Here is a 21,470-nt window from a genome sequence, read left to right as displayed (position 1 = left end):
TTTTTTTTGGTGAAGATATGTAGAACAGTTTAATGGAGCGAATCATGCTTCCATATGCCAACGGATGTACGCAGTTTATATCGTTCGTATTAAGATGTATCAAGGGTAAATGGGCATCGGAAATAAATAAAATAAATTAACCAAGAAAGGTTAACCAGAAATTTATGTAAAACAACGCAAATACTAAAATGAAATGTATCAATAAAGATCTTGAGACAAGAAAATAAGTATTAACATGCTAAATAATGGGAGCAATAACCTGTTGTTATATTTATACGCTAAATGGATATCAAACGCATCTACACAATTAGAAAAAAATGTTAAGTTTTTGTTTTCGTTTTGTTTTACTAAGCTTTTGCAAAGCAAACAAATCGCCTCGATTAAAATTCTATGCACTATGGCTTAGATATCAACCCCTGAAATATGCAATTGGATACCCCAGATATGCAATTGGTTCTTTTAAATATTCATTTATCCAGTTATTTAGAGTTGAATTGTTTTTCAAAGTTCTTTTACTTTTTGTGTAACCTTTAGAAATTAAACTTTTTATCTCATACTATGGACGCAAGTCTAAGACTACGCTTGAAAATTCCTACTTAAGTATTAGACGCCTGGAAGTATGCTATATCAGTAGAATTAAAAATTTTATTCTGAATTATTGTTTGACTGAACTTAAACTTTTAAAATACTGTAACTTAAACAGAATTTAACACAAAATATCAATAAGTATATGCTAGGATATTTGACAATACGGCGTCAAGCCGTAATCCTAAAAATATAAAATAAATAAATATGCTAGGATATGAAAAAAGATTGAATATATCCTTAAAAATGTAGCATTTTTTCAGTTGCTAAGTTAACTTAAGTTATGAACTCTTAGGGCAATGATGCCTCCATTCCAAGGTTTCAATTGCAGCTCATTTAACCATCACACTAAACACAAATCAATTGACTTTCTTGATCGCTGCTAAGTGCTTTTCATGCTGTGGCTAACCTCTCGATGGTCCTGTCCTGTATTCAAGCGATGCTATATCATATTTTTAGCTGTCTATACTGCTTTACAGATTCTTGGCAAAAAAAATGTTAAAAATTTTGCCTAATTAATTTAAAAATTCTCTACGTAACAGTTTTCTAATTTCACAACTTCTATCTCATTGAGAGCCATGATAAAACTCAGTATTTTTATGGAGCTGAAGACCAATAAAATGGGTATGTGGTATGTGAAAGGATTAATTAACACACAATCCATAGTCTAATGATGCATACAAATCTGTGCTCTTCGTAATCCACGCACACAAGGAAAACAGACGTGCAAAATCGAAAAACAAATGAACCTCCTCATTGACCATATATCACATCCATGAATGCTGTTTATAAAACACTTCCTACGCACCTCGACCATTTCCGGCAAACCATACTAACGCCCAAAAAGCATTCGACAACAGTTGATGAGATAATCCACCGTAAGGTCCACTTCCTTGAAGCTTTCCGCTTGCTAAATAAAATAAAAATTGCCAAGGTGAGCTTTGTTTTTGTAAGACTCTCTGTTCCATTTTTCTCGGACAATTGAAGGGTGGAGAATTCATGGCACTGCATCCTGTCCTTTAATCCAATGGTGTCCATACAACACATTGTCTCGGGCGCCCAAACAATGCACTCATAAACATTCACCCTTCGAGCCATGTCAAACATGGCTTTTATGCTGCACTGCGATTCGGTTCGAGTTCGTTACCAACCCCTGAAATACCCTTGCGTCCCTTGCGTCCTTCAACTCTCGGTTCAAATTCCCGTATCAATTACATCATGCTCACACCGTCCAGACGGTGGTTAGCTTGCGGTGTGTTCTGCAGAATCGTAGATGATTTGGAGGTCTTTCTTACTCGCTATACGTTTTTTTCCTATTTCAATTTGCCCTATTGCTACACACGATTCTGCACCACCGTGTAGCAAGGATCGAGATCAGGCCACTCGGGGGCGCCAATCGACCAATCAACCAAAAAGCCCCACCCAGTCGCGCTGCAATGATTGTTCGAAATTTCGCAACCGAAGGGCGACGTTGCATTCGCTGCATTCTGCGCAGTGCACGATCGACCCCGAAAGTCCGAACGGTCCCGTTTCGTTTTTTTTTTTGTGACCGAGTTTACGAGAACGCCATATGATACGCCGGGTACGCTGTCCGAATGGACATAAAGAATTTTCTCCACGATTTTGCAGCGATCTCTCGGAGGACTTCCATGCCACGCTAGTTCAAACCGAGCATGATTTAGTGCAGAGCAGAACATAGCGTTGGGGGTGTGCCGTCAATGGATTTCTGTCGGCCCTGAGTACGATACGGCGCATAAGCGCAAAATTGAACCTTGGCTAATTAAATTCACGGTTTCGATGGTGGTTCTAGTTCTTGCTTAACACTGCCAGGTCCCAAGCTAACCGCCCCTCATCGGACAAGGATAAACCTTGCAGCGGACCTTCAAACCGACCGCCCGAAAACACATTGCTCCAACAATGGCTCCGTTGCATGTGCGTTACATTCACAAAGTGAACACTTTCGGAAACGGCCATACCTGCCACCCGCTCACACTAAACCACAAAGCCAGGTGTGAAGCACTTCCGTTCAGCATTTATTAAATCGGCAAGGAAGTGACCGGGAAGCGTTTCGGTACTCTGACTTTCGCATACAATGGTTCGCTGCCCAACTCGGTGGAAAATGCAAATGCCAAAACCAACCAGCCAAGCAACAATCGAAACTAAATCGTCCGTGAAACGAAAATCGGCAAACATTTGACCATTCACCGATGGGCTGCGACGGTCTGGGAAAATGGTAGATTCGGGTTAGTGGGAAGCACCCGGCGCTGTAATGCTTTGTTTGTTTGTTGAAGTTGATAGTTGGCAGTGAAAATTGAATTTTGATTTGCGTCGATACAATTGCATGATACAGATGCCATATTTTTTGTGGAAAATAGATTGTCTTAGAAGTGGGCATTATCGGGCAGGAGTTGGAGAGTTGTACGGACGCAACTACCGTGACTTGATATAATAACTGAGCGTTGAAGCACACGGGAAGTAGATGCTTTCTGTGAGGCTCTTTAATGGTCGTATGGATCGTAATTTCGGACAACAACGTCTGCAGCGAAATCCGAAGGTGCAATGTGCAGGAGAATCGTGCCTACTACGGGCTCCACAAATACCTGTCATCCAGTAGACTCCTACAATGCACGAAATGCGCTATATATCGCACACTGATACGGCCGACTGTCCTTTACAGGCACAAGGCCTGGACGGAGGACACCAATGCACTCGCCATTTTCGAGCGGCGAGTGCTACGGACTGTCTTTGGCGGTGTGTGCGAGCAAGGCGTGTAGAGAAGAAGGATGAACCAAGAGCTAGCTGAGCTGTTTGGTGATGCAGACATCCTGACGGTTGCCAAAGCCGGAAGGATAACCTGGTTAGGGCACCTGATGAGGTTGCAAGACTACTGTCCTACCAGGAAGGTGCTCGTCAGCGACCCGTTCGGCATGAGGCGTAGAGGAGCGCAGCGAGCTCGTTGTATGGACTAAGTGGAGATCGGATGCAGCCGGCGGTGGAGGAGTGCAACTATGAACCGAGTCTCGTGGAAACGTATTGGACACCAGGACTTGTGTCTTAGACGTCTTCATAGTTTATCAAAAAAGTCAGCTCTCAATTTTTAATAAAAACTTTATACAAGGGAAGCTTCGTTTGGGCGGCCCGGTTGCGGATGCGACAACGGTGCCGGTCTTCATACGGCAGGACTGGAGTTCAAATCCCATCTGGAGTGATCCCCCGTAGTGAGGACTGACTATCCAACTACGAGGTATCATTGAGTCTAGTAAGGCCAGAAATGGCAGGCATGACCTTAAGAGGTCCTTAGGCCAAAGCACAAGAAAACATCATCAGCCAAGATTAGAATTAAAAATAAAATGTTCTGGTTGTGAGTATAAGAAACATTAAAAAACATTCTCAAAAATACAGCCTGTAACAACTTTGGTAGGCTCAAACCAGAAGTAATTAACACTGTCTACCAGCCTTGTCACGAGCATGCGCGATACTAATCCTTCCCACAACAACATCACATGCCTAGTTTCGCTGACGTGACTTCATTCACTTGGTTCACCAGTCCGGCCCTTTCCTGCCCTCGTAGAATAAAACAGGAATTCCAGCTCTAACCCACCTTTGCTACCAATGCATTTATTAATCTCATTTTTCGCCCGTCACATTCCTCACCTCGACACAAAGGTACCAAGTGTGACAGAATAGGAGTGAACGAGGGAATTAACGTCACAGCGCTATGTGTACGTGCGTATGTACACCTCTCCGGAGCCTTTCGCTGAGCAATTAAACGCAAGTTGGCACGTTGGCCTGATCCTCACTGACGTAACGCTCGGTGCTAGCGCCATCCGCCATACATTTTCCTATATTTTCTCACGCTGGTGTAAAAGCAAAAAAAAAGAACAGGGTATGTCACGCCGGTTGTCAACCGGTCGATGATAGCGAGGGCTAGTTTTCCTCTCAACAGTCCAGCGAGGTTAGTGTCTTTATGTTCCACTGTCCTGCTGTCAGCATTGCGTAAATGAAATGAAAACCAAACGTTCCAAAGACTTTAGCTCACCGTTAATAAATCAACCAGTAACGCGTTCCACCCGCGTTAGGCTTTACAATAACATCAGTGTGGAACCCTTCGGTGTTGCTGCTTCCCGCAGGGTTTTTCGGAGCAACGATCTTGCGCCACACCACATGCACCGGATGCAGTTTATGTTTGGCAGTTAAAATCGACCGCGGGTTCGGTTTTGCATTTCGTTCCCTGTAACGATCACACGGGCCAAGTCTCGGGTCGCTCCGAGCACCCAGCAGAAGACTAAAACCTTAGCCCCAAGGAACTACAAATTACGCTCGAACGAAAGCAAACTCGGGCGAACGTTTGCTTCCCGGCCGCACGACATGATCTCCAACGCCCATGCCCAACGTTCTTGAGCACACGTCGAATGTGCCCCGCCGATACGACTCCGTCCCACGTCCCTTTTTCGTGCAAAAGCCCGGTACAAAACAGAACAAACAAACCGTATTACGGTGCGCATTTCTATCGATCACTCACTCACAATGGCCCCCGGGTTCCGTTATTCCGCCGATTGCGAGGGCGATTCCGCGGTGCTGAACGATGGAGTGTCGGACATTCTAAGCGCCCGTCGAAACGAAAGACTGGGCCGCAAGCGACGAACCTTCGCACCAATAAATCCGTGTTGTATAACTCGTGCTTGATCCGGTTCTTGCTTCGACCCACCCGGACTTTGGCCAGTGCTTATGCTCATGTACGTGTCCGGCAGGCACACCAAATGCTCATTAGACCACCGCCACCGGCGGATTGATTCCGGTTGGTCGGATTACAGCCGGGACAGTAATGTCTTGCCACCGCTGGCGATGAAGCTGCATGAGTCACACACACACACACACACACACACACACAGTCCATTACCAATGGGTTGTGTCCGTTCTCGGGCAAACAATTAACCCCGCGCGCGGTAAAGTATCTCACTCGCGCGTCGGGTGATTTGGTAAGCTAAATGAAAATGTCAAAAGTGAATGGCGGGTGGATTGATCTGGTACACTGGTTTTCGGAACCCAGTCACCGTAGCCATAAATCTAATCCGGTTAGGTGTGAGCTTTGAATGACCGAACGCAAGAACTCGGCCACGAGATTAATGTGAACCATTTGATAATCTGTAGTGTGGGCACGTTTAAAATTAGATATTTAATGTTCTTAAGGAACAGCGTCGCTTTACGCGATCAGCATCTTGATCGCCCTTAATTCATCTCCCATACACCACACTTACACGCCATTCATTCACCATTCATCAGCATCCATGAAGACATCATTACAACAGATCATAATCGCCTTACCAGGTGTCTAGCCGGAGCGTCCGCACCGTCCGATTGTAACTCGATCGGACGTTCGGTCGATCGTGGAGCCCCTTCCAAGACATTCAATCTAAGCGTACCGAAATCTCATCTCGTTCAATCGACTTTAGCATGCGAATTGCTTCTAAATCGCAATCAGCCAGCTGAATTGCGCTAAATCCATCCGTCTTGCGGGCCACCGTAAACTGACACCCGGTGGCAATCAGCATCGACCACCGGCCTCGGATTCGCCTGCCTGTGGTTGTTCAGTTTAGCAACGGAAGAATCCGTAACCGGACGCCCTCTGGAACGGCCGATCGTCTGTGTTTGCAATAAACGGTTCATTTACATCGTTTGCACAACTTCCGTCAACGTCAACATCCCACCGGCGCCCCGTAGCTCATCGCCAAAAACGGGGTCAACCAACTCGCGCTCCGGCCAATCCAATGCTTTAACGAGCTCGCGTCAAAGCGGGAGACAATTGCCCCTCAAACGAGCCGTCCACCCCCAATGAAACCGCATCAAACTCGACCATTACGCACAAACATGGCAATGTCCTACAGCCGATGCGTAGGACCAGCGCTTCGCAAAGATTTGCACGCCAGCAGCCCGTGCTAGGAAGGCTGGCCAAAAGTGGTCTTTCGGTAGCAATTGAACGGCCTACACACGCACGCACCGATTCTGCAAAACTGTCCAAGGTCATTGGCATTCTGCTGGTTCTTTTCGATCTTGATACCGGTTGTGACAGCGGCCCGTTTGTCAAGCCCCATGTCCGGCCATAATGAATCTCGTCTCCGATTAAGCCGAGCGCACCCATGAACGGCAACGTTCGCGGGATGTAATCTTAAGTCCACCAAACAAACCGATCAGTTTCGTTAAGTCACCCGGCTCGCGGGTCACTGCTCCAGGAAGTGCCACCCACCCATCCATGGTACCTTTCACCGTGGAGCCCCGTAGCGAACCAAGGGAGCAAACCGACTCCATTCTCCCAAGAACGGTTCTGCCTGATTGTCCTGTCATTCGTGTCGTGTTCTGCTGGCGATTGCAGCGTCGAAGATAATTTGCCAATCGCGCGGGTGACACCGAAAATGGGGTGGAACGGTTGTGTGGCTGTACAGTGAACATGATAAGCTCACTGGGGAGGATTGGATTTACTTAACGGGATAGTAAATTGAACAGTGACCCAACGGTGGTTCCAGTAAGGCTGCGTACCTTTTCACAAAGCAATAACTTCTCCCTCCTGAAGCCTATGTAATGGAAGAACTCTGTGCAAACATAATTTCTCAGCCTCCAACGGCGGTTCGCACCAGCAAAACCCATCTGTCAACTGATCGGTAACGGATCGTGGAAAGGGTCATGTTTTACGACCGGATGACAAGCGTTCCGACAGACCGGCATGACATTACAATCGTCGCCAATGCGCTTATCGTATTCCCCGGCAACGCTCGATCGTGTCTATTCCCGCGGGACAAATTTATTTCCACACCAACGTACCGCTATCGACCCGGGTTGAACTTCTCCCGGGTTTTTTGCCCCCCTCCGCTGGGATGTCCCAAGCACCTACGCAAAAGCTCCACTCACGCTTTCACGGTCATGCCTCTTCCCGAAAGCCTTACTGGCGCTATTCACTGAGCCCGCTGCGGTCGGTGATCGCTAGGTAGGCGTCAAAAAACGGTTGAGCAAGATTTATCCCGTGCCCTACGGCACTCGCAGCTTCACGACGATGGGAGAGGAGTCCCACATTCTGCCCACTTCCACCCACTTGTGTGGGACCAGGTGCTGGGTGTCTTTGAACTTGAACTCACGGGATGTACAGGATCCGGCCGATGGGGATGATCACTCACGACGCACCACAGCGAAACCGTACGGTCGTACGTAACATTCGACTTTCCCAACGAGTCTTTATCGACGGAGCGATTGAAGCGTCACTCCCCCCCCCCCCCCCCCCCCTGGCCAGCATCCGCAACTAAAACAACGACCCCGAACGACCGATCTTCGTGGAGGAATTAATGATTTCAATTAAGTTGTAAGTCTTCATCCGACACCGGCTCGCTCCCATGGATCAATGCCACCGGATGATTGTTCGTGATCACCGCGGACCGTACCACTGAATCTCCCACACGGCCTGCTGGGAGGGAAAATATAAATTCTACCAATTCTCATCTCCACTGCCGCCTGAACGATGCGCTGCCAATGCTGCCCATGGATCTATTCAAATGACACAACACTCAACGCTAATGGACAGCCCGGGGCAGAGGCATTCGTTTGTTGCGCTGCGATTCTATTGCATTCTGGCGAGCCGTTAGCTGTGGGTGGAATTTATTTACCCTTCAATGTTTTATTATTCGGTCAGCGGCAACCGTGGGCTAAGACGATTCACCGAGTCCGCGCCGGGACTTTTACTGCCAATGATCGTGGAGTGCGAAAAACTGTTGGCGACGTTTTATCGCTTCGGGATTGGAGCTTTTGGAAATTATCCACAATGCCGAAACTGTTTATGAATTATTTGACCTAGAATTTATGTCCACAGAAGTAATTTTCCCAAAAGAAATGAAACTTTATTTAAAGCCAGATTTGCCCCTACATAGTTTGCATAGTAAAATCAACAACCTTCGTTCTAATGTTTCAAACTCGACTCATTTTCGCGCTATGAATGGACCATAAAAAAGGCAATAAAATCGATTTTATTTCTGTTTATCCACGGTCCACCTGGAACCTACGCCTAGAATGCCCCCGCACGGTCGGCTCTACAAAAAACACTACGGACCAACAAACATGGCACACACACGCACGGCAGCAATAGGCTACAATCGATAATGATCACCACCATCGCCGCTTATAAGCATTTTATCGCTTCGCACAAATCTTTGCACCGTTGCGATCTGTCAGTGCGAACGCCATCGAGATGATGGCTCCGAACCACCCGCCATAAATTTGGCAATAAATTCCACCAACGCCTCGTACAGCTGTCGGTGATTAATGGGCAGGACGGTGGGGGCAGTTGAGGGTGGGTTGGGGAGACACTGGCCATTCATATTTGCACCCTGGGGTGCAATGGACGTGTACTACGAGCGTCGTAGCCACTCTGGAACCTTGTAGCTGTTCGATATTCGATCGGATCTGTTGCAAGATACGATCAATGTACGAACTGTCAGAGGAACTGCTGCTGCTGACAGATGTTTGCGCAGCACTTGTAGCAACAGAAAAACCGGTGTCGGAATGTTCCATACGAACAGTTGCCATTCACGCATGACTAGGGAGGATACGAGGATCTGATCAGCTGTTAGTGGATACTACGGTCGGTTCCTCACTTGTAAAGCAACCATGATGATGACCTTCTCACCCTGACAGTGACAGCCACCGTCTTCGCTTATTATACAACACCCACCGATACTCATCCGCCTCTTTCTCTCTCTCTTTCACACAGATATTGTTTTCGCACAGACAAAACGCTCGTTCCGTACGAGTGCCGCCCAGGGACGGGCGCTCGGCTCCAATCCCCGCCAGTCGACCTCGTCCAGCGTCGATTTCCAGTGTCCGGAAGAGTTCGGTTACTATCCACATCCGAACGACTGCTCACAGTACTATGTGTGCGTGTTCGGCGGTGCCCTGCTGGAAAGCTGTACCGGTGGTTTGATGTACAGCCACGAGCTGCAGACCTGCGATTGGCCACGCAACGTTGGGTGTGATCTGCCAGCGCTCAGCTCACCATCCGCACCGGCTAGCCGTACGGTGACGCCACGAGTGCCGCAGGTGCTTAGCAGGGTACGCTTCTCGTCATCCGCTCCGTCGGCCCCATCCGGACCGTCGGGACCTTCGGGTCCGTCCGGGCCATCGGGACCGTCGGGACCTTCCGGACCGGCCGAACCATCCGCACCGGCACGCATTCAGCAGATTCACAATCTGCCTCCGCCACCACCACCACCGGCCAACCCGAACCCTGTCATTACCACACGAGGACAGCCGAAGAACTCCCCGCAGGAAGACATTGCTAAGGTATGGCATGGATGCATGCAGATGATCGTAGGTAAACACCTTAATCCTTCCCTTGTCTCCTTGTACAGCTCTACGCCGAAGCTCACGAAACACTTCCACCGGTAGAGGAAGAGGAATCCGACCGTCAGCAGCGTGTCTATCGCGGACAGCCAAGCACGGTGTCGCAGGTGCAGCGCGATCGTGACGGTATCCTGCAGCAGCAGAGTGTCAATGCTATTCCGACTCAGGCTAAAGTAGGTTCCTTTGCGTACAGTGCTCAACCTCAGCCGTTCAGGTAAGTGTGTCCAGTTCCCCATTTCGCATCCAAAATGTCGGCATTCCAAAGCCTCCACCGTATGGACTTCAAATTCGACCAGCTACTTTAAACTATGTTTTCTCTTTCCTCCTGAAACACTGCTCATTCATTCGTTACTATACGCACAAATCCACAAATACGTACACACTGTTTTGTGCAACTGCACTCACTCAATTCACCACGCACACCTCAAACTTTACACCGAAGAGTTGACAAACACGACGACGAGTCACTGCAAACGCTAGACGATACACTTTCCACTGACAGCACGGCGCACGACCGCAAGAAGCGAGATACTGCCGGTCAAACCGAAACGGACACTGCTCAAACCTCGACGCAAATCGACCCGACCGCTGTGGCTGGCACTGCCGATGACGAATTGACCAAGAAACAAGCCAAACGCTCCAACTCGGACGAAGCCTCAGCGCAAGGACATCTCGCACCGGAAAATTCTCCCGACAGTTTAGCGCCCTCTGGTGGCGAAAGTCAGCGAACGGCACGTCAACTTCGTCAGCTAGGCAACTGGCAGTATCGCTCGCTGGACACTTCACTGTCACGCCAAAACGGATACTCGCCCAGTAGTTTCGATCCGTTCGGTTACACCGTGTTGCCAACGGCTTCGACGTACTTTAAACCCGGCGCACGCTACTTTCAACCGCAAACGTACAGCAAGAAGGAGCTGACCCAAACCTATAACGACTATCTGGAGGCTTACAGCAAAAGCAAACAACCCACGTACAACGTTCGTCCGGTAGAGCTACAGCCGCATAAAACGTCCGGCCTACAGAACTACAAGACGATCGCGAAGATCACCCCGCAGGACACGATCATTCCCCTGCTACTAGCCAATCAACAACAGCAGCAGCAGCAGCGACCACATCAATCAAACTACGGCCAGACGCAATTCACGGCGGCCGCCTTTGTCAACAGTCACAATAACAAAAAGTACACCACACCGGCCTCACCGCTCGACGGGGACGAGGAAACGATTCCGGACAACTTTGCGTTCTTCCACTTCGGCAACACGTACTCCTCTACACCGATTTCTGTCAACAATCACGCAAAGTCGCCAAAGCAATCGAAACCCTCCAACGTGCAGATCTCGAACGTGGCACAACCGACCCAAAAGACGCCTTACATCGCGTTCAGTTCCGTCGGTGGATTCTTCAACAATCAGCCGACGGCCAATCCGTTGAAGGAGAGCTTCGTCGTGAAGCCGAACCATTCGAAGCCAAAGCCGGTGCACGTCGGATCGTCCGGTCCTAGTACTCCGGCCCCAGTGTACGAGGGCATTTCGAATTCGATTCAATCGAACGGACTAAGATACTCCGTCACCACGCCAAAGATTGTGCCCGGAACTGGACTCGAGCTGTACCAGCCAAACGTCTATCTGAATGCTCCCCGGCCGCAGGTTTACAGTGGGTATGGTGGCAAACCCTCCGGAGCCATTTACGAAGCATCAACGCCCAAACCAAGCTCGGCTCAGTTCGTTACCAAGTCGACCAATGGCTTCCAGCCCATTGCTGTGTCGACCACACCGAAGTACTATCAGCCCCAGGTGTCCAAAACGGTTAGCCCGAGTGAGTACAGCAAGTTCTACGAATCGATCAAAAACTCTCACATCGCGCAGGTCAAACCAAATGCCGAACCGACGCCCGTTCGTATCGGGTCTGGGCAAGTAGTGTACCGGCCCATTTCGAACAACACCAAGCTTCAGCCCGTGTCCCAAGCATACGGTCCACAGCAGGTATTCTACAGTCCTGCCGGATCGTCCGCGCACAGTCCCGTGCCGAAACCGCAAGAGTCGGGAGAGTTTTACTACGAGGAAGATGACGATATTGATCAGCGTGGACAGAAGTATGTGAAGAACACGTTGGATCTAAGCCGCCGGCCGGTCTATGGCAAACGTCCCTATGGCGACGAGGAAGAGGATGACGAGTACTACGAAGACGATGAGGATGATGATGATGAGTTCCAGTATCGGTATCCAGTGAACAAGTCCAAGTACACTCCCATGACGGAAACGATGGCACCACGGCCGATGCAAAACCTTACCACGCCCAAACCACCGGGTGCGGTATCGGGCAATCTTTACTACAACTACGAAACGACCACCTGGCGCCCGCCTACTGTCACAACTTATTCGCCCAGCTCAACCTCAGACATTCCACCGATCATCAAATTCCCTGAGGATGTCTTCCAGGGCATTAAACCGTTGGGTGACGTACCGCGGTACCTGAACAAATCCACCCTGCGCCCGTACACCATACGACAGCGTCTACGTCCGACGGTTGTGCAGCACAACCATCTTGAGGAGAGTGTCCCGGGCGAGCGAGGCCGTAGCACGACCACGACCACTACCACTAGACCACCCGTGACGACGACCACACCTCGCTACTATCCTACGACGGTGCGTACGCGCCTCACGACCAAGACGCCGACCCGTCGACCGGTGACTGCTACGACACCGGCTGTCACTACCACCACCACCCCCGAACCACCACAGACAACTCAGACGACGTCGCGCAAACGGTACACGATCCGACCGAATCGTGGCCAGCAGCGCTGGCGCACAACCGAGACACCGGAACCAAGTACGACCAATGGCCGGTACGCCAGTCCGACCCGACCGACCAAAATTCGACCACAGTTGGAGCTCGACGAACGCCTACCGAACAGGTACAGTTTCTCTACCGTTTTCTGTCCATTTTATACCGGGGCAGAGGACACCAACGGCTTACGTGTTGGTCAAGTGTGAATGGGTGTGTTTGTGTGATGGGAATATTGCTGCAAATTTACTGCTCTATGCACCTCAATTTGTATTTTGCTGTACAGACACTTGATAGCTATGTTGTATATATATTTCATGCTTTACAATTACATTTATTTGATTTTTCTTTATATTTTGTGTGTGTTTGAGTGATTTTTTTGTTGAGTTTTTAATTATAATTATTTCTTTACCGTAGCAATACAATATCGCCGACTGTCATGATTAATTATAGAGTTTACATTAAGGTTTTGAATTAATAGTTAATAGCCTTATCTTTGAATCCTTAAATGCCCTATCGCTCCAGCAAAATGAATATCCAAGAGCCAAGACCTTCCTTTTCTTTATAGAGAGTAACTAAAATCACTCTCATTGAAAGACTCTAAAAAAATAGACGATATTAAGACTTGAGCAATTATTATACTTGAGATGTTCAACCTTCAATCAAGCAATTAAAATTACAAAAACTTCTGAACCTGACTTTGACAGAACGATTTAAAGACCGCTTCCATTTACCATATGAGTGCGTGTTCCAACTGACAAATCCGGTGGATAAGATTGATCCTTTCCAATGACGTTTGACGTGTGAAACAGTTTGTTAAACCATGGCCGAACGTTGCCTACCGTGTACTAATCACACTTTCTCGATCGTATCCTGCAGAGTTGAAACATCGTCACCGGCACCACCGAGCCGTTACGTGCCCGAGCAGCAACAGAAGACGCAGCTCACGCAGAGCAACAGAAATTACTACAACACCAGCAACTATGAACCATCTGCGTACGATTCGTATTACGCCGTTTACGATGAAGACGTTGAATTGTACCGAGATGTTGGTAAGTGACACGATCTCTCCTCCAGCGAAACTCCAGGATGGGAAGAGCCATACTGAGTGTCTGTGCCTTTTATTCTCCACAGAATATCAACCACAGCCCCAGAAACCTGTCGTGTCGTCTACGTACCGTCCGACAGTGGTCACGACCGTGGCTCCAACTTCGCAGCGCGATCCATACGTCACTTCTCCACGAACTACCTACCAGAGACCTTCGTACCAGGCAGACTATGACGATGCTCTAGTGGCTCAGGTATTTTGTTCGGTCCTTTGCTGTACTTTCAGCACGCTTCCAACGAACCCCGTCCTAAACGCTCTCTCTATTTGCAGCTTGAAGAAGATCGTTACAATCAGAAGCAAACCAATACACAGATAAGGTATTTTCTTACGGATCTAGTATTGCATCAGTACTAGCTATTCGTACATTTTGTTCTTTATCTTAAACCAACCTTAATTAGACGCTTTTAGTAAAAGAAAAAGATCAAGCAATTAGGTTATTAGCTCCCTACGAATATCGATCGAACCCGCAATAGTGATGATGATCCCCGATCAGGATTTATCCCTAAAAGTGGCCGCAAGAACCCCTTTTTAGAAAACCCCCGATATCTCTAACTTCCCATCTATTTCTCTCTTTCTCTATTTCTTCGACTGGATCTATCTGATTACACTGATTTCGTATCGATCACCATTTTGCGTGTGCGTGCGCGTGATCGGTTACTCTCATTCCTGCATGAACCAATAGAAATGAGTTGAACTCAATCTCGGACCGTCCGATACTGGTGTCTTCCACGATCCGTGCCTATAACAGCCCCAAGTATCAGACGGCCTTCGTTACGACGCCCGAGCCCTTCTCACTGCCGTCGTCAACCACAGCCAGAACCACTACAACTACCACCACCACTACCACCACCACCACCACCACACCTGCTCCAATTCAGTACTATACTACAAGGTAGAGCGAACAAAAAACAAAAGTCGCCTTCTTCAAAGGTCGCATCCCTTTACTGCTTACCACTATTTCGCATTAGAACTCATCATTAGAGGATTTGATTTATTGGAGCTGGCCCTTTCACAGCATTACATTAGTTATAGAAACAAAAACAAAACCCCCCATCATGCAACAAAACCAGAAGCAACAAAACAAAAAGAAAATCAAAACTCAACATGAGGCACTACATGCGGTGCGAAGATGTACGCGCCATCTTTACACTTTTGTTGGCAAACGCTTTCGGGATCATTTTCATAGCATTCCTACCGAGAAAGCTCGGTTACATGATCGGATCACACAGCAACAACCACCATATTACGACACACACCACACACACACACGGGGTAGAACCACCTACTTCCGCAGGATACCACCAGCTCTTCGTAGTAGTGTAGTGGGATCGGTAGCATCGTTTGTCTTTCTTCCGTGGAGAAGAGTTAAGAGAATTGAGACATCTTGGTTTTCCCCTATTTATTTTCCTTATTTTCATTTTTCTTCTCTGTTAAATCTTCTAAAGTGATCTATTTGCTTTTTCTTCTCTGCGAATATGTTTTCCGATATCGTATTTCGAACCACAGATGCTTAAGCTTTATTCATTTCTCTTGCATGTCTCATTCATGATCATCAAATAATGAACCTCATTCTCGTCGTTCCCAACCACTCACAACACATATGTTACATGTCGTCCGTGAACAGTCAGAATCTTCCAGCTACCTCCGCATTTTTTTAAGGAGAATTCCCCAGCATGTTAGGGTTGTAAATTGTAAACTTTGTTTGTTTTGTTTGTTGCTTCTTCGATATGGAAGAAAATCATTTCATTCTATGTATAACCCCATTCGGCAAGGTTGGCCAACAGTTCGTCTAGTAACGAAACTAATAATGAAACAGGCCTTATTTATCGATTTCATATTTTAATCATTTTCTAGTTAACCGAACAAAACTCGTTAACTCAACTGTTATTAACAATGACTAAATTCTATGGCGATGGCGCCTACGAACACCATTGCCACGTGGTATCGTATCGCTCTCGGCCTGATTGATGTTGTCCTGAATTCGGATTGCAAAGATGAAAACTAACAAACTAGCTCCAAAAATGTATATACGTTCTTTTGTCTTCTCATCGCTTTTATAACATAACAAACAGGTTAAGAGTCACAAAGTGGGCTCTTGGCTTGGGTCAGATTTTTCTACTGTGCCCACTTTTCCAAACGTATACATTACGCCATTCCCGGCGCTCTCACCCTGATGACCGTTTCTAAAATGTCAATCTACGATGCTATTTATCCCAACAGATCATCACAATTGGACGATCAAAGTAATAAACCAACACCCAAATCAATCATATTAACACTCGCAGCACGCGCGGGTTCCTCATCGACCCCCGAGCCTCCCTCTCCCTTCCTGGTGTCCTTTGCGCCATCCCCACCATCCCCCTATGAGCCACGGTACCGCAGTAGCACTAGCTCGGTTCCACGATACATTAAACCATCATCAACTACCACCACCACAACCACCACCACTGCCATACCCAGTACAACCACCACACTACCTCGCACGACCACTACCGTTGACCAATACCCACGGTTCCGTCCGTCCACTCAGTACGATCAACAGGTACCCTCCGGGATCAACTTCCATCCGATCCCGGACGATCACTACTACGATGACGATAGTGACGCTCGGGAGGATAGTGCCGATCAGGTAGACGATACAGAGTACTCACCACTCTCCAAACCTAGGTACGCGTACGGTGCACCATCTCGTGTCGCCTCCGATTCGACGAACGATCACTCCAAGAAGCAGTTCATTACGCAAAAGCTTCTTCCGGTGTTTTCCCACACGTACTCGCAGTCCGATCCTCGTTCGGCGTCATCTGCGAACGCACATGCGCTGCCGTCCGATTCTTACGACGAGACTCCCTTTTCGTACGATACTCGGCCCGAGTTTTCACCTTCCGGTGCCGCGGAACAGTTTGTCCCATTGACAAGCACTTTGCCACCACCAACAACTACTACCACAACCACCACCACTAGGAAGCCAACAACATCCCCTACCACTACCACTACGACAACCACCACCACTAGGAAGCCCACTACAACCACTACCACAACTACCACTAGAAGGCCCAGCACAACAACAACTTCGACCACAACAACCACCAGGAGGCCTACCACAACCCCTACCACTACTACTACTACAACTATTACGACAACAACCACACGCCCACCCGCAACCACTCAAGAGTCCCAGCGTCAAAAGTTACAAAAGTTTATCATCTCCGATGTGCAACCGGCCAGCTTCCGGACCCCGTTCAGCACCACGGCCAAAGCTCAGCCTCTGCCCGATTACGACAGCTATCTGTATCAAGAAGCTATTCCGAGCAGTGTACGATCGCGCAATCAGCACACCTTCCTGAAAGCCATTGCGACTACGCTTTCTGCGACACAATCCTCCACGATCGCTACGACCACACCGGAAGTTCCAGTCGTACGATCGTACACGGCTAGACCGACTGCAGTCGCTCCAGGTCGACCGGAGCAGTTTGGTTACGATAAATCGATTCGTTTGACACATACCTCCCAGGATTGGGAAGAACGTCGCCCGCTGTCGACGTTTAGCTTCGGTACCGGCGTACCGAAGGTTGATACCCGTACGGAGCAAAAGTTTAGCAGCAACAGGTTCTATAACCTAACGCTTAGCTCGGGATTTGTTGGTTTGCCGGGGACTGCCACGAGCGGAACTGGCGCTCGTGGACGGGTTGAGATGCCAAGAAATCAAGAACCTTTGCCGAGCTATACAACCTTTACGCTTTCGGACGCTGTTACGAGTAGTTCACGGGGAGTGCCCACTACCGTTTCGGAAGTGTTGCCCGAGACGACTACTCCATTCACTACGTTTACAATACCTACCACTACCACCACCACCACTACAGTAAGCCCTGTTTCATTGGCCACTGGCAGCGGCCTTAGTAATGTACGTTTTGTGTTAAGTTCTAGTTTAGCCACCACTGCCCGGCCTCGCTACTCGAAGGTCCAGGATGAGAATGTTGCTCTTTATAAGAGCCGTGATGTACAGACAACGACACCGGCAGCTATAAATCGGCTTGCCGCTCGATCTAGCGTCCTGCCGACCGCTGCCAGCGATTGGGTCCCTCTAATAGAGGAAAAGATCCTGTCCAGCCCCAAGACCAACACTCTGCACGAACAAGCAGATCACGACCGTGATACGGACGATCCTCTGCTCCTTCAAACGCGAGTGCAACCAAACACGGAGGATGCTTTCGTCGCGGTTACGACCGCTTCCACACCTCCGACTCGGTTCCCACCGAGAACTACTCTTGCCCCATTCGGCACCCTTGAGGGTAGAAAATCCATTGAAAAAGTACAAAGTCTCCCACCGCGCAGTCTGGTTGCGAAGGAAACGACTAGCAAAACACTTGACCCGGTTACCAACTCACCGACGCGGTTAGTAGTTTCACCGTACAAAAGTTTGGAGGTACAGCGTCAAACGACGTCCTCCGATAAACCGTTTGCATCCACGTCGAGAGTTATCTCGAACCTTTACCGTACAACCACACCGGAAATTCCGGCTGTTGGTGGTCCGACGGTGAAGAGCTACTTCCAGCTGACAGCTGTACCGAAGTTGGCTGCTATTTTGCGTGAAACAACTACCCCCAGTACGACTACGGCTCGTTTAACCACCACCACCACTACGACCACTGTTGCTCCTGCAAGCACTACTGTGACTAGCACGACCGAGGAGCCTACTACTACTACTACCACTCGTAGTACTAGTGCTCCTACGACCACGACAGTCCCAACAGCTAGCTACAGCAGTAGCTCGGAAGAAGTGATCACCACGAGCAGTACGTTGCCCAGATCGACCGAGGTGTATCGTGGTCGATATCGTCCCGTGTTCAGTTTTGTACGCTCCTCGGAATCGTACGACGAGGCAACCACGCCGCGGTATCGCTATCTTCGTAACCGTGGGCGAGGATCGCCAAGACGCACCTACACCAGGTTACGTCCCACGGCTCAAAGTTATACGCTAGCCTCGAGCACAGTAGATGACACGCTTAGCGTGCAGAAAGCCTCCACTCCTAGCAGCACCTTGGTGCCGACAGGAGACTACAGCAAAACGGCCGATAGTACAGTACTGTCGATCGCTAGCGAGTATGACGATCGAGCAGTCAGTTCAAGCTCCACTTCCTCTGCCTATCTGAACCGCATACCGACGACCGATCGTACGAAGTATCAATCGACTGATCGTGAAATCGCTAAAACGTCGCACGTAAAGAGTCGCTACGAACAGTTTGAGTTCAATCGTACCGAGAAGGAAGATCGGCCACGCCAATCGAACCGTGTTGTCCAAATCACGGACAAACCGGTATACTATACGCGCTTCCATTCAACATCCACTGAAGAGAGTTCTTTTGCTGTCGCCAACAGCAGTCGACAGCCGGAGTCGACGACGAAGAAATTCCGCGCCACGGTCGAAATGCCCGAAATGAACATTCCGACCGAGAAGGAGCTGCTGTCCTACCAGCAGGACAGTGGCAACACGTCGGAAGACGAGGATCGCGACGACGAGGACGATGAGGAGGACGTTGAGGATGATGAAGTTGAACCGGTGGACGAAGATTTGACCGACTATTCGTATCTGGAAACCTCCAGCGTTCCGTCCACCACGACGTCGACAACCTCTAGTACGACACCACCAACGACGACTAGGACGACGACGACGACGACCACGACGACTTCAACCACCACCACAACAATGACGCCGGCACCGCCCTCGACCACTAGTACAACGACCCTACGGAGCACCTTCAAGCCGATGGCACGGGCCTCCAAACGATACACGACCCCACATTACGCCGCGGTCACTACCGAGCGTAGTTTCTATTCGGCTGTGCCATCGCGCTTCTACCCAAGTACAACGCAGGGATTGAACCTTACGGCTGGTGCTGCGCATCCGGAACCTACTTCGGAACTCCCGTATCACAGTGCACGTAGCACCCCTTCGCCCTTCTCCTCCTCCTCCTCCCTTTCCCCCTCATACCCTTCGTCCACTGATGCCGTAAGTCTTCGGATCAACGAGGGCATCAGCAGGAGCCACGTTTCGAGCAACAGTAGCTCCAATGTGTTCTCCCAGCCTTCCACCTCAACTCCTTCCATTCCCACCAACACAACCATTACCACCACCACCACCACCACCACAATCCGCCCGCCAACGACGTACTCCGTAAGCAAGCTCCCACCGCGCGCTTCCAGGGTCAATAATGCCATAAAGACCACGATCGCAGCCGCACAACTGCCACGCCGGTATAGCAAACCATCCGCAGCGGGAAAAAGTATACAATGTACAGAAAACTCACTGTCCGCCAAATGCAACGAGATTCCCTCGAGGTACTATTATTGCTGCCCAGCAACATCTACTCCACAACAAACCACTCCCCCAAAAAAAAAACAAACCAAACTCCAAAGGTTCTTGATTTTTGCAAGATTCTATCACGCCAACAACTCGAAACAATATTTGGTTATACCTTCACCGCTCACCTGCAGCCACTAGTTACTACCACCTTGCAACTACCTATCATGCGTTGACTGATCTATAGAAAGCAAAGCAAAAAAAAAAATATGGCGAGGTACACCAACAGCCTGCCAAACCATCAAACTAGAACCATCCATGGCTCGCGGACAGTATCAACGCGCTATACTCACTCCTAGCTCTAGCAGTTGTAGTGCTATCACATTTGTCTCTTAATCCTGGTACATCACTAAGTTTACCTACACATTTCTACAGTACTCTGCAGTTTGCCTTACACCTTCCGAGACACGATCAAAAGAGAGAGAGAGAGAGAGAGAGAGAGAGATAAAGAGTAACGATCTTGTATACTTAAAGTAACTACAATTTCTATTAATTCCTAAAGCACAGTAGAAATACCTCAATTATCTGGCACCAAAAGCTTGCTTTCAGTTTCTTGTAAAGTTTCTGAAATATATCTTTTCCCTTTAAAAATAATTGCTCAAAAAAAAGCTTTCAGTACTTTGTTGCTTGTCGTCATTTTCTCTTTCTCAATGATCCACCACACCTTCCAACAGTACTCCAGAAAACATTTATAACCGCTTCACATGGTACTCTACGAAGGCAAACTTCATCCCAACGACAAAACCACACACACCGCCATGATCGCTAAGCCCGTACGCCTCGCTCGCACTAAGATCTTCGGAACGGTCGTTCTGAATGCTTCGCCGTACTTCCAAAGGTGCGATGGGCTAAGCGGTCAAATGGAAAGGACACTCAACGTAGTAGGGAGCCATATAGGGAGTAGAAGACGTGTAGTGGTTTGGTTAGATGTGATTTTACATTAGCAGCTCCACAGACAGGCGACACCGGTATAACAGGGTTTTAGCGATAGCTTGTTGTAGGCCATTTAGTAGTAGTTGGTTACTGATCCTATGTGCAGTGGTTAATTATTAGCGTAGTTGGTAGGTATGTAGAAAATGTCTAATGATGGACTAGTGTGAATAAGAAAATCTAGATAATCTTACTAAAGTATGTTTTTTTATAAATCGTCCTTTAGAACAGATGTTAGACGAGAAATTTAGCTTCAAAAGTGGAGTTAAGTCCATTTCCTCTAATTATCCCATAACGCCTTGATTCCTCAAAAAAAAGAGAGCCACA

The 21,470-nt window shown here is 48.5% G+C and overlaps 1 protein-coding gene across 1 annotated transcript in view; it reads left to right on the top strand.

Moving 5' to 3' along the window:
- Window positions 1-21,470, top strand: part of LOC118511674 (mucin-5AC) — a 141,010-nt gene that overhangs the window by 113,862 nt on the left and 5,678 nt on the right. The window contains exons 2-9 of the mRNA XM_036055033.1: window positions 9,335-9,903; window positions 9,972-10,177; window positions 10,406-12,877; window positions 13,627-13,799; window positions 13,882-14,048; window positions 14,126-14,172; window positions 14,538-14,747; window positions 16,076-20,191. Coding sequence (XP_035910926.1) covers window positions 9,335-9,903; window positions 9,972-10,177; window positions 10,406-12,877; window positions 13,627-13,799; window positions 13,882-14,048; window positions 14,126-14,172; window positions 14,538-14,747; window positions 16,076-20,191 — 7,960 coding nt within the window. The remainder of the gene's footprint in view (window positions 1-9,334; window positions 9,904-9,971; window positions 10,178-10,405; window positions 12,878-13,626; window positions 13,800-13,881; window positions 14,049-14,125; window positions 14,173-14,537; window positions 14,748-16,075; window positions 20,192-21,470) is intronic.

Source organism: Anopheles stephensi, chromosome 3 (genome assembly GCF_013141755.1).
Source record: "Anopheles stephensi strain Indian chromosome 3, UCI_ANSTEP_V1.0, whole genome shotgun sequence".
NCBI classification, from domain to species: domain Eukaryota; kingdom Metazoa; phylum Arthropoda; class Insecta; order Diptera; family Culicidae; genus Anopheles; species Anopheles stephensi.
The sequence above is the reverse complement of the archived record's forward strand: the minus strand, read 5'-3'. Positions and strand labels throughout refer to the sequence as shown.